General features: G+C 46.0%; 1 protein-coding gene across 2 annotated transcripts in view; it reads right to left on the minus strand.

The window, feature by feature from the left end:
• SIDT2 (SID1 transmembrane family member 2) overlaps positions 1-7,702 on the minus strand; it is a 42,430-nt gene extending 34,728 nt beyond the window's left edge. For both annotated transcript variants that reach the window (XM_083163159.1, XM_083163158.1), the window contains exons 1-2: positions 7,466-7,702; positions 5,482-5,785 (exon numbers count right to left, since the gene is read on the minus strand). In XM_083163159.1, the coding sequence (XP_083019285.1) occupies positions 5,482-5,655 (174 nt within the window). In that variant the 5' untranslated portion in view covers positions 5,656-5,785; positions 7,466-7,702. The remainder of the gene's footprint in view (positions 1-5,481; positions 5,786-7,465) is intronic.
• Positions 7,703-11,473: the final 3,771 nt, after the last annotated feature.

Consider the following 11,473-nt stretch of genomic DNA (forward strand, 5'->3'; position numbering starts at 1 on the left):
ATAAGGAGCTGCTATAGATGATTTGTATTGTGCTGGCTACACAAAATACAGCCCTGGCCCTCTGATCCAAGTTACAAGGGTAGCCATGAGAAGTACTAATGGGGCCTACACACATAGAGAGTGTGCTGAGCGATCTGAGCGATGCTACATTGCTCAGATCGCAGCGCTGCTCAGCACACACCAGCGATGTGTAGCGATGTGTGCTGAGCGCGCTTTCAGCTTCAGTGTTCTCCGGTCTCTAGTCAGATCGCTTAGAAATTGGCTAACAATCGCAATGTGTGTAGGCCCCATAACACTCGCCACTTCTGGTAAGCAGCACTGAGTAAGAAGGCATTTAACAACCCATTTGAGAAACGTTTTTTAGTTAAAGCTTCAAAACATGACAAGATAATAATAGTAATACATACTTAGCCAAAAAAAAACTGTAGACATGTTGAACAGACACAGTACAAGCCGTTTACAAATATTGTGCGATTGTGGTACATAATACAAACATTCAAAAGAAATTGGGGGTTCATTGAGCAAAATTTGTTATATGTTTTATGATTTAAATAATTGCCTATGTCCAATCAGCCAGATGCTGTATCTTTCTGCATTCTTAAACAAGTGTTTGATTTCAGCTTAAGCTTCTTATTACTATAGTCACATTTGCAGAGACCTGTGTTCCTCTGTGTACAATGCCTAATGTTTGCGAAACATCCCAATTGTAAAGCACAAATGACACTATTGCAATCCAATACGGATTCCGTTTAAATGGGTTCTCTACTCGGAGACAAGATTTATTGTTACACTGCCATCTTTTCGCTTTCCCGGCCTAATGCTGGGTACACACCAGAACGATGCAGATCGTGAGCAGGTCATAAGATCTGTGTGTAGGATCTGAGAAATGACCTAACGACCCGCGCATCGGATCAGGATGGGATCAGAAACTGCCAAAAACATGCCCAATTTACATACAATTGGTCGAGATTGTATCTAAATTGGGTCATTTTGGGCCAAATCGTTCTGGTGTGTACCGTACATAAAGCGAGCATCGTATATAGCAGCAAATGTGTTTATTTCCAACAAGGATGGGTTAAATGTGCTTAAGCATGGGCCCCGAAACAATTCCGTAACCTCGTCTCTGACAATGTAACACTGCAGAATTCCTATTTACATGTTTGGTTGTACACACAACATGGATAATATTAGTGCAATAATACAATGATATATAATATGCAGATGCTGCTGCCCACTGCGTACACATGGTGAGATTCAGGCAATCGCTTAGGAGAATCATCCCATGCATACACAGCATCTCTGCAATTATTACTACAGTGTTAAGACTTTTATATTTAAGTATCAGTAAAACTAGATTCACTCAAAAACTAATATAGGTTTCAATTCTTGAGACGTTATAGTTTCCTGGTGGAGGGCATCCCAATGTTATCAGACCGCTCCCCTCACACATGTATCCTATGTTCCTGTATTTGCGTAATATATGTATTTATTCTGTATTCATCACCACATCTACCCCTTAGTCACATACATTTTTGTTTAATAATTTTTTTCCTTTTTAAAAATGAATAAAAACTACTCTGTTTATAATCTCTGAATGGATTTGATCTGATAGGAGACTAAGGTCACTGAGAACAATGCAGTCACCATTTAGAATGTGCAGCCAGTGTTGAGTCAATGTTTGCTTGTGACTTGTCACTTAATGTCACTGTAAAATGGGAAAGACTTTCCGCACATCAGATTCAAGATATGACTTGATGTGAGAGCTTGCCAAAATACATTCTGCACGTCACAGCATGGTGTGCTACACTTTCTTTCTGCTGCCTTTTGGAGCGTTACACGTACTGGAGACAGTTTATCCAGAACCTTTTGGCAGGGATGTAACAGCCTCTGACTTGCAAGTTGCCATAACAACATACTTGCCTACCTTTAAAAGTCTCCTCTCTGGGAGAAGTCCGGAGAGGAGACTCTCTGCAGCTTTCCCTGGGGGTGTGGGCGTGGCTTGCCATCATTAAGCCCCACCCTATTCCTGTAAATGCCATGATATGCAGCTCTTCGGGGAAGGGGGTGGTACAAAATTACGCGGTTTGCGGCACTTTAGCCTGCCGCCACCCTAAAGAGCAATGAATGCCGGTATTTGATCGGCAAAGGGAGGGGGTGTGGGGGGCTGATATGGGGCCCCGATTTCAAGACCCTCCCGGCCATTCCGGGAGGGTAAGTATGCATAATAAAATAATACCCCTTTCACATCGCAACTAATTACCGGGTAGAAGCCCAGTAATTAGAGCATTGTGAAAGGGGTTACCGGGTGCCGCAAATGGGTAGCAACACGGCAATAAGAACCGTTAAGAAAGCAGAGTTCTTACCGGTTGTTGCCGTGCGGTGTGAATGGGTCGAGTGACCCCTTTCCCGTTCACACTATGAAGGAGGCAGTTCTTGGAGCAGCGCCAGCTCTAATCGCTGCCTCCTCCCCCACCCCCGATGACGTGCCGCCACACCCCTGATGACATCAGCGAATCGCCCATATTGCAGCACCAGGTCTGAACCGGTTAAAACAGCTGCTGGTTTACCTGAGGGGCTGCTCCGCCGGGGGGTATATATACCGCTTCCCTATACCCCCTGTCATTACTGCTCCTGATGAAGACGTGCTGATACGTCGAAACACGTTTAGCCCTACCACAGACCTTGATACCCACTAAGGCCTACCCCCTACCTGGGCCCCAACCAAGAGCCCAACACCACCTTGCACCAGGCTCCATAGCGGTGAACTTATTCCGGACCAGCTTCCACCATCTTGGGCCCAACAGGTCCACACCTCCATTGGCAGTGATTCACGGCGGTGGTTATTCCATCATTCCACCAACCACTCCTGCTCCTTTCCATCTGAGGCAAACTGGACTGACATGCTGGGAATTTAACCGGAACCATTTTCAGGTCACCAGATGAGACCCTGATGAATTGACCATTAATGGTGGTAACTATAATATATTTATTGGCCCAATGAATTACCTTCTTTAACTTTTCGGAGCCATGTGCATGCACTGACATCCTTCAAACAACCCCCCCCCCCCCCCTTTTTTTTTTTATCCATTGCGTAATTTACATTTTTTAAGTGTATGTATCTATACATATTTTTTTCATAGAGAGTACTCTCTTTATTGTTGTAATAAATGCTTTTGTATTTTACTATATAATTGTGTTTGGTCATCATTCAGAATAACCCAGCGCTGTATAACCCCCCCCCCCCCCCTTTTTTTTTGTTCATATATTTACGGGGAGCTTTACACACTCCCATATACAGCAGCTTTAACTGGTTTCGAGGTTCACATTTCTCTTCCTGAACCGGTTATAAGTCCAGGTGCGACCCTGCATTTCTGATCTGAAAGCAGTATCAGTGGCCTCTAAATGGGGGGGGGTTTAACAAAACACAGAGGGGTAAATTTACTAAGATGGGAGTTCTACTGGAGATAGGATGCTGCCCATAGAAACCAAATCAGATTTTATTATCTTCTAGAAGGTTCTAAATAAACAAGACGTAAAAACGGATTGGTTGCTATGGGAAACATCCCATCTTAGTACATTTACCCAAGAGAATACAACAGGAATAGGCATTGGCCTTGTCTGCAGACATATCCAGGTTTTCATATAATGCTGTTGTCCTTAACTACTACAGACAATGGCTGCTTTTCCCATCATTTATCATTTGCAGTTCTTGTTATTGCCCTTTATGTATTTAATTTTTTATATTATGTCTTCAGTAACTTGTATTTACAGCAGTTTTTTTCCTGGTCAGGAAATCCCCAGTGTTGCAAAACACTTTCTACTAATAAAAGAAACATACCATCTGCAGAATGTTCGGCTGCAGAGCATTACACAGAGCAAGCCCAAGGCTGGGTACACGTTATGCCCAAGCATTGGCCACCCGCCCAATCCATCGATTGGCAAGGTTTAGACACAAGGGATCTTGTGCAGGGGCACAGGGGGTCACACTGCCTGGGGACAAACCCCCCTCTCCAGTGATCATGTTCTCTGCTCAGGAATTATGCATGTGTTACCTTATACTGTACAGGACTACGGGGTATTATTGTAATTAACCTGGTACGTTACTGTGTATGGGCTAGTAGTATTTACCAAGGGGTTCAGTCCATGCACTCTCCAACAGTTAGGTGACTGGCCACACCCACTCCAGCAACTGGGAACACCCCTAAATATAAGCCCCTACCAATGCATTGTTCGGCCGCACATCCCCTTCATGACCCAGTCTGATACGGCTTACCGTTTCTCCACCTGTCTGGCAACAGAGTCATTTAAATATTCCTGCCCAATTGTGATCTTATATTCACCAGCTGCTCTGGCCTACCTGTTACATCACGCATACACAGTCCGATGTACCGATACATCGGGTGTCCTGCAGGGCTGACCTGATAGGCCTATGATCGATGTTACAAACAAACAAATTGGGCCTGATTTTGGTTGACTCTCAAAGCAGCAGTATATTGCGGCTTTGTGAGCCACGTAACGACGCCCACTGGGCACGCGAATGCCCGCCCTTCGCTAGATGCCGAATGTCCATTGGCAGGCTTGTGTGCAAGCCCGAAATCATTCGATGGTCGCCGACCATCGAATGATTTCTGTATTGCTCGCTAATCTAAGTCAGACTCGAGGGGACGCCCAGTGTTTTCCTGGGAGCATTTTTGTGGGTACGAACGCCCCCTTTGCGCCTCCTACATGCCCTCCCCCTGCACATGTGTGGCCATAAAATACAACAAAGGAGTCTGCCAAGTTTTGTGATGGATGGACATTTCATTTTACAGCCGCATTAGATTTTGTTTTGCTGCATGAGATTATTTAAATTAGATTAAATGCTCACTGATTGGTTAATTGAAGGCAGGCATGTCCAAACTGTGGCCCTGCAGATGTTGTGGACATCATGCCTTGCCATCGTTTTAGCTTCACCCAATAACAAAACTCTGGCTAAGCATGATGGGACTTGTAGTTTTACAACAGCTGGAGGGCCTTAGTTAGCACATGCCTGATTTAAGGAAATCTTGGCAGGAACATGACTATTTTTTATCCACAGAACAAGTTGGCAGTTCCAAAACACTGCCATCTGTTGGCAGCGAGTGAAACTACATCTTTCTTTTTCACAAATGCACAACAGGCAATCACAAGGTAGCAGCTTTCGAAGCATTTGCCTCGAGCGGCTTATATAAATATATGATTGTTACAAAAAAATAAATACATACATAAGACATTAATTTTGGTTATAATCCCAGTAGCAAAATGTGACATTTCCCCCAGGCCCCTTTTCAGATAAACCTGCAAAAGTAGACGCAGCCAACCTTTTATGGAAATAAGGACCAAGAAGTCGATAGGTTGCTTTAAGTGCACTAACTGGACAAGTACACAAGTTTAAAGGATAAAACCCTCACAAAAAGCACTGCTTGCCTTTTATTTACAGTGATCCCCCAGAGTTGGTCTTACCTTGTTTCGCAGCATTGTGTGATTGAAGGCATATATGTTTTGCAATTCATTATTTACAAAATCATTATATTCTTTGTTGAATTCGGCATTCCATTGCTGAATTGTTTTGCCCGAAACATCGTTGACCCCTTCCACAGGCCACAGCAGCAGTAGTAAGAGTACGAGGGAGGACATTTTCCTGTGGCTCGCTGTGGAGGAGCGCAGAGTTCCTGCAGTCCTGAGCACCTTCCAACATCAGCAGGACTTCTCACCACACCTTACGCAATCAGAAGACTGCATATCTGAGTCACAGACAGATTAACACCTGCACAATACAGAACCAGGAGGAGGCATCCATAAGGCACCATGCAAGACACAGACCCCAAAACATTACATGCGTACACTAAAAGGCAGCAACTGAAAGGGTAACAGACTCATGCCATGTATACTATACCATACATTTCAGTAGCACTAGAACACACAAAATAACTTTAATTACTATATGATGAGGAACAGAATACTAATGTAAAGCCTCACGAGCAGGGCCCTTCATTCTCTTCCTTAAACCATCTTCTACTCCACCCTCCCTTCTTCAATGGCACCAAATCCCTCGGGTTTTCTGCCATCCCTATAATTATTGTAATCGTCTGCTGATGCAGCGGTTTCTATACCCTGCACTTGTCCTATACTGCCCAGAACTGTAAGGGGCCCATTTATCAATTAATATTTGCGGTTAAAACCCCCAAAACAACCATTTTTTGGGGTGAGCCCTAAATATTAAGCATCACCTGAATGTATCTAGGAGGGACCGCAGCAGGGATCCCTCCTGCACCGCAGCCAGCTGCATCCCCCCTTAGGTTACTATGGGAGGTGCAAAGCTACCCAAAGTATCAACACTGGACAGCATAGCTTCGGGTCCCTGGGTTACTGTCATTCTGAGTTGGTGGAAGCCCATTGTAGCCTAAGGGGCTACAGACCGCACTGCCACCGGGTCAGTGCCGGCCCCCCTGGCACCCAGCTCAGCACATAAATGGGTCCCTTATAGTGTGTACACACGGTTAGATTTGGCTTCCAATGTTCCCGATATAGGGAACATCGGAAGCCAAATTGCATGCTTTTTTAGGGCTTCCGAGCCCGATGCGCACTCCCATGTGAACGCATATCGGCAGCCAGATAGAGAGGGCAGGCAACACTATATAGTGTAAATTGTGCCCCACTGTCATGCAGTGAGATGCGAGTCCCGGTGCGATCTGATCTGACACTATTAGTCACTGTTTTCTTGTTTTCCTTATTTGTTTATGTACTCTGTAACCGAGTGCTGTGGATCCCTTGTGGCACCTCATAAATAAAGGGTAATAATAATAAAATGAGGGTATTTCCTCATCTTTGTGGCCACAGCTTACGCCAGTTATGTTAGCCGCTTTCAGAATAGCACCATTGTTCACTCACCACGCTTCGGCATCTCGATTAGCTCACCACTCTTCGGGCTCGGTGTCTGGTATCGCTAGTCACAACTTTACTAAAGGTAATAGATGGTGGCATGGACACAGGAGGGTGGTGTGGACCCAGGGTGGTGCGGTTAGCTTACGCTACATAAGTTCCGTAGCGTAAGCTGTGGCCGCAAAGATGAGGAAGTACCAAAATGAGTAAGCATACTTATGCCTAATATAGTGCCTAATATAGTGCATTCTGCCATTGGCCATAACATTGCCCATGAATAAGCCTCTAACAGGGGAGAGGTATCAAAGCTCGGACAGAGATGAAGTGCCCACCCATCACCTCCTGTCCGTTGTAAAATGACAGTTGGAAGCTGATTGGCTGCTAATTTATCCCCCACAACCTATGGATCAGTGATGGGCAGCAGGTGCCTAGATTACAGGTGAAGGGGAGGGAGCACACCTGCTCTAGCATACAGACACCTGCAGCAATGTCACAGTTATGCCCTGGGGAACCTTAACCAGCACTGGGGGCTGACACACTGACACTGGGCTGTGTTGACACTTACACACTTCCCTGGGAACATCCCCAACGGCCAACGGCCATCGTCGTCGTCATCATCATCATCATCATCATCCGCCTCCTGCCCGGCCAGCTCCCATGCGTCCCTCTCCGGGTTGTTGTGCCTCTGCCTCCGGTCCCCTATTCTCCCACCCCCACAGCTGTCTCCGAGACCGAGCTAGACACCAGCATCAGAGTAGCCGGAAGAGCACAGAGCTCCGTACACTGACGTCAGCAGACAGGTCACATGATTAGTTCCGTACAATGACGTCACCTTCCATAGTACAGCAGAAGCCGGGCAACAGTCTGTATCGAGACGTCAACCACAGCGGGGACCGGTCACATGATCATTATAGACGGGGGTAGGTGCTGGGATAGCAAGGGGTTGTAAGTCCTGTGTAGTAAATATTGAGCAATGTAATATGATATATCGCCATCTGGTAAATCAGTCAGTGCAGCACATTAGTGTATACTGGACATACATGTACAAGACAGGGTACAACTATCAGCAGAGCAAGGGGATCTGGACAGAATTGCAGAAATGGCTTCCCTCTAATTGAATTACAAATGTGTGGCAGTGGGATTGGTACAAAGCATGGATTGCCAGATCCCATTGCCAGCCAAGGTTTTGCATAGTATAATATTTATATATATCTATATCTATATCTATATATATATATATATATATATATATATATATATATATATATATATATTTATGGCTGTCAACGGTATTTATTTCAGAAATTATGCAAAAACAATTGTTCCAGACAAAAGTAGAAGATGTCATCTACTGTATGTCGGGTGGAGAAAATCAGATGTGTGCATAATGTTCAAGATAAACGTTTAAAAAAAAAAAAAAAAAATCAAATATTTGCAAATGATGGAGCAGCATGAGCCCATTGCACATCCCAGTAATTGCAAAAAGTAACACTCATCAGAAAAAAAAAAAAATTATGTTCTCTCCAGGAAATTCAGGTACGGTAACGTCTGCTCCATTATAGTTATTGCTATGATGTAAGAAATCAGACAAGGCAACTAAATCCTGGTATTGAAATAGACACCAAAAATATGCTGAAAAACTCATGTCAACCTCGTGCTTGTGTGGACTTTTTGGGCATGTTGACCTATATTGACCTTTTTTGCCGTTTCAACCTTTTGACAGTCGACCAATACTGGTCAACCTAATGACTGTTGATTGTTTGAACGCATACCCTGGGAAGCATGGCCAGTGAAGGGTTCAATTCCCACCATGGCACTAACTGTGCAAAGTGTGTATGTTATCCGCCGTGCTTGGGTGGGTTTCCTCTGGGTACGCCAGTTTCCTCCCAAAAATATACTGGTAGGCCAACTGGCTCCCAACAAATTAACCCTAGAATGTCTGTGTGTGCGTGTGTACATGTGGTAGGGAATGTAGATTGTAAGCTCCACTGGATCCAGCTGAGGAAGCCGCCGAGCGTATTAAAGGCGGAGGAACGCGTTCTGGAGCCTGCTCTAGCCAGACCATTGCCAGCCACCACCATCATTTGGAATACAAATATCCCACTTGGGATTGGGACACTAACGGTAACGGAACCGGTACCTGGAGCTGAACTCCTATCACTAAGGGAGTGGACATCCACTGCGGAATATAAAGTAGTCCCTGCTCAGATATAGGACCTGGTATCCATACCCAGCATAGCAAGAGTGACAATCCATGTGGACTGGTAAATATTTGCTCAAAAAGTAAAAAGCTTTATTGTCTCATGAAAATTCACATGCAGCCATAAGCCTCATAGCCAGCCCGTGTCTAAGCTATTTTATATGTTTTGTATTGTATGTCTAGTGTGTCATATTTGAGTGTAATTATTTATATGTAAAATGCGCATTTACTGATCTTATACTATATACGATGTTTTTTTATTAAACTGAATAATATAAAAAGCAATATATTTCTCTAACAGAGTTTTATTGGGAAATCTTGTTGAGTGTGGCAGCGCCATCTAGTGGGGATTTACTGTCTCCACACATCTTGTTTTGTTTTGCTTCACAAAGAAACGCATTCTCTCTGATAAGGTGGCAGCAGCCATACTCTAAAAATAAACTAGATATTGGATGTTATCTTAGATCCCCCGGTGTAATCAGCCAGCGCTACTGAGTGATTTTTTTACCCCCCCCCCCCCCCCCTTCTGGTTCCAATGGGGCAGGGACTGAATTGAGTGTTCAAAAATCTGTACAGCGCTGCGGAATATGTGTGCGCTATATAAATAACTGTTAATAAATGGATAACACCTATCTCCATATGTAACAAATGAGACTTATTTATAGAGAATGTCAAGCAGAGAAGAACGCGCATGATCATCCCTGAGTCTTTTCTTTGCCTCAACAAGATTTGTTGATCTGCATCAGTTTCTTTTACCAGGGAACTGATGCAGATCAACAGGTCTTGTCTGACCTCCGAAGAGTGACAAAGATGACATCATTTAAATCTCAGCCTTTATTGCAGAGACTCTGGTCATCTAATGGTCTCCTGAACTCATCCTCGGGAAAACTTCCGGTCCTAATTTCCAACTTCTTCCGAATCAGTCATTCATAACCTTCCAGACGGTCTGTTGCAAACCTTGGCCCATAGGACCCCACACAGTGCATGTTGTGCCGGTCTCCTCACACAATCACAAGTGAGATAAGCAGTGGCGCCTCCTACTATTGGGCTGTAGGACTGCAGCCCCTCCAGTTAAAACCAAGAGGTTTCCTGTGTAAAACAGACAGCCAGTATCAGAGCTCCGGTGTGCGCGTGTTCAAAATCATGTTCGTGCGCAAGAGGGGGGAGCGCATTCTACCCGCAGGGGGGGAGGAAGGTTGCGGTATCTACCTCTGGAGCTCTCTGCTGGCTGTCTGTGTCTCTCTTAAGTCCTCATGTGTCACATGATTACATGTCTTTCCTGTCAAGAGTCACAACACCAGGCACAGGGCCGGCGCCACCACTAGGCAGGACTAGGCATTTGCCTAGGGCGCCGGCCACTGGAGGGGGGTACTGAGCCGCCGAGGTACCAGAAAGCATACCATTCCATCCCGCCCGGCGAGGCTGCCCCCCGCGCACGCCGCCCGCTGTCTGCTGGGGGATTTCAGCGAGGATGGAGACGCTGCCCCCCCCCCCCCGCGCACACCGCCCGCTGTCTGCTGGGGGATTTCAGCAAAGATGGAGATGCTGCCCCCCCCCCCCCCCGCGCTAGCCGGAAGCTGCATATCAGTACAGCAGGTACAGCGCTCTGGGGGGTGCGGGCGCCCGCCGCACCCCCCCACTGCCGTGTGCCGTAAGTGCGGGGGCGGCACGCGGGGGGGGGGGTTTGCCTGGGGCGGGCGGGGGGCTTGCACCAGCCCTGACCAGGCTCCATGCGTGACCTCCTTTCATGTGGGGAGGAGTTCAGCCCCCCCCCCACACTTGGGCTGCCAGTACATGGAGCGATGACAGCAATAGCTTTCCGGCAGGTTGCCATTCTGTGCACATCACCAGAGCTAGAGTGCTTCCATTGGCTGCTGCCTGTGCAGCCCAGCAGAAGCAAATCCTCTGCAGTGAGCCTGCCCAGATTTCAGTGAGTCACTCAGTGTGATGCAGCTGAAGGAAGGTATGCATTGCACGAGGTGCATGGAAGTTCTTTTTATTTTTTATAATATTTGAGCCTCTGTGAATAATATTTATTTAAACTATTATTTGTGTGTAGAGCTTTAATAGGAGTATAATTTTCTGTACTTGAATTAATAGTAAAGGTATTCAAAGTGTGTATTTTGCTCTGTACCTGTTTGTGTGCATATAGGTACATCATTTGTTTACAGCCAGTATATCCAAAGTCCGGCCTGAGGGCCAATTGCGGCCCTTGCTGTCATTTCAAGCGGCCCGCAGCCTCCAGCCAGAAGCGGGTGGAGCACCAGATGCGGGACACACAGCACTAAAGGTGGGGCCCCGGCTAGCGTGCCTTTACCTTGCTGTCTGCAGCAGTGAGGAGATGCCGGCCGCCAGTGAGATGTGTTTGGCATC

Source organism: Crinia signifera, chromosome 19, assembly GCF_055691185.1.
Source record: "Crinia signifera chromosome 19, ASM5569118v1, whole genome shotgun sequence".
Taxonomy (NCBI): Eukaryota; Metazoa; Chordata; class Amphibia; order Anura; family Myobatrachidae; genus Crinia; species Crinia signifera.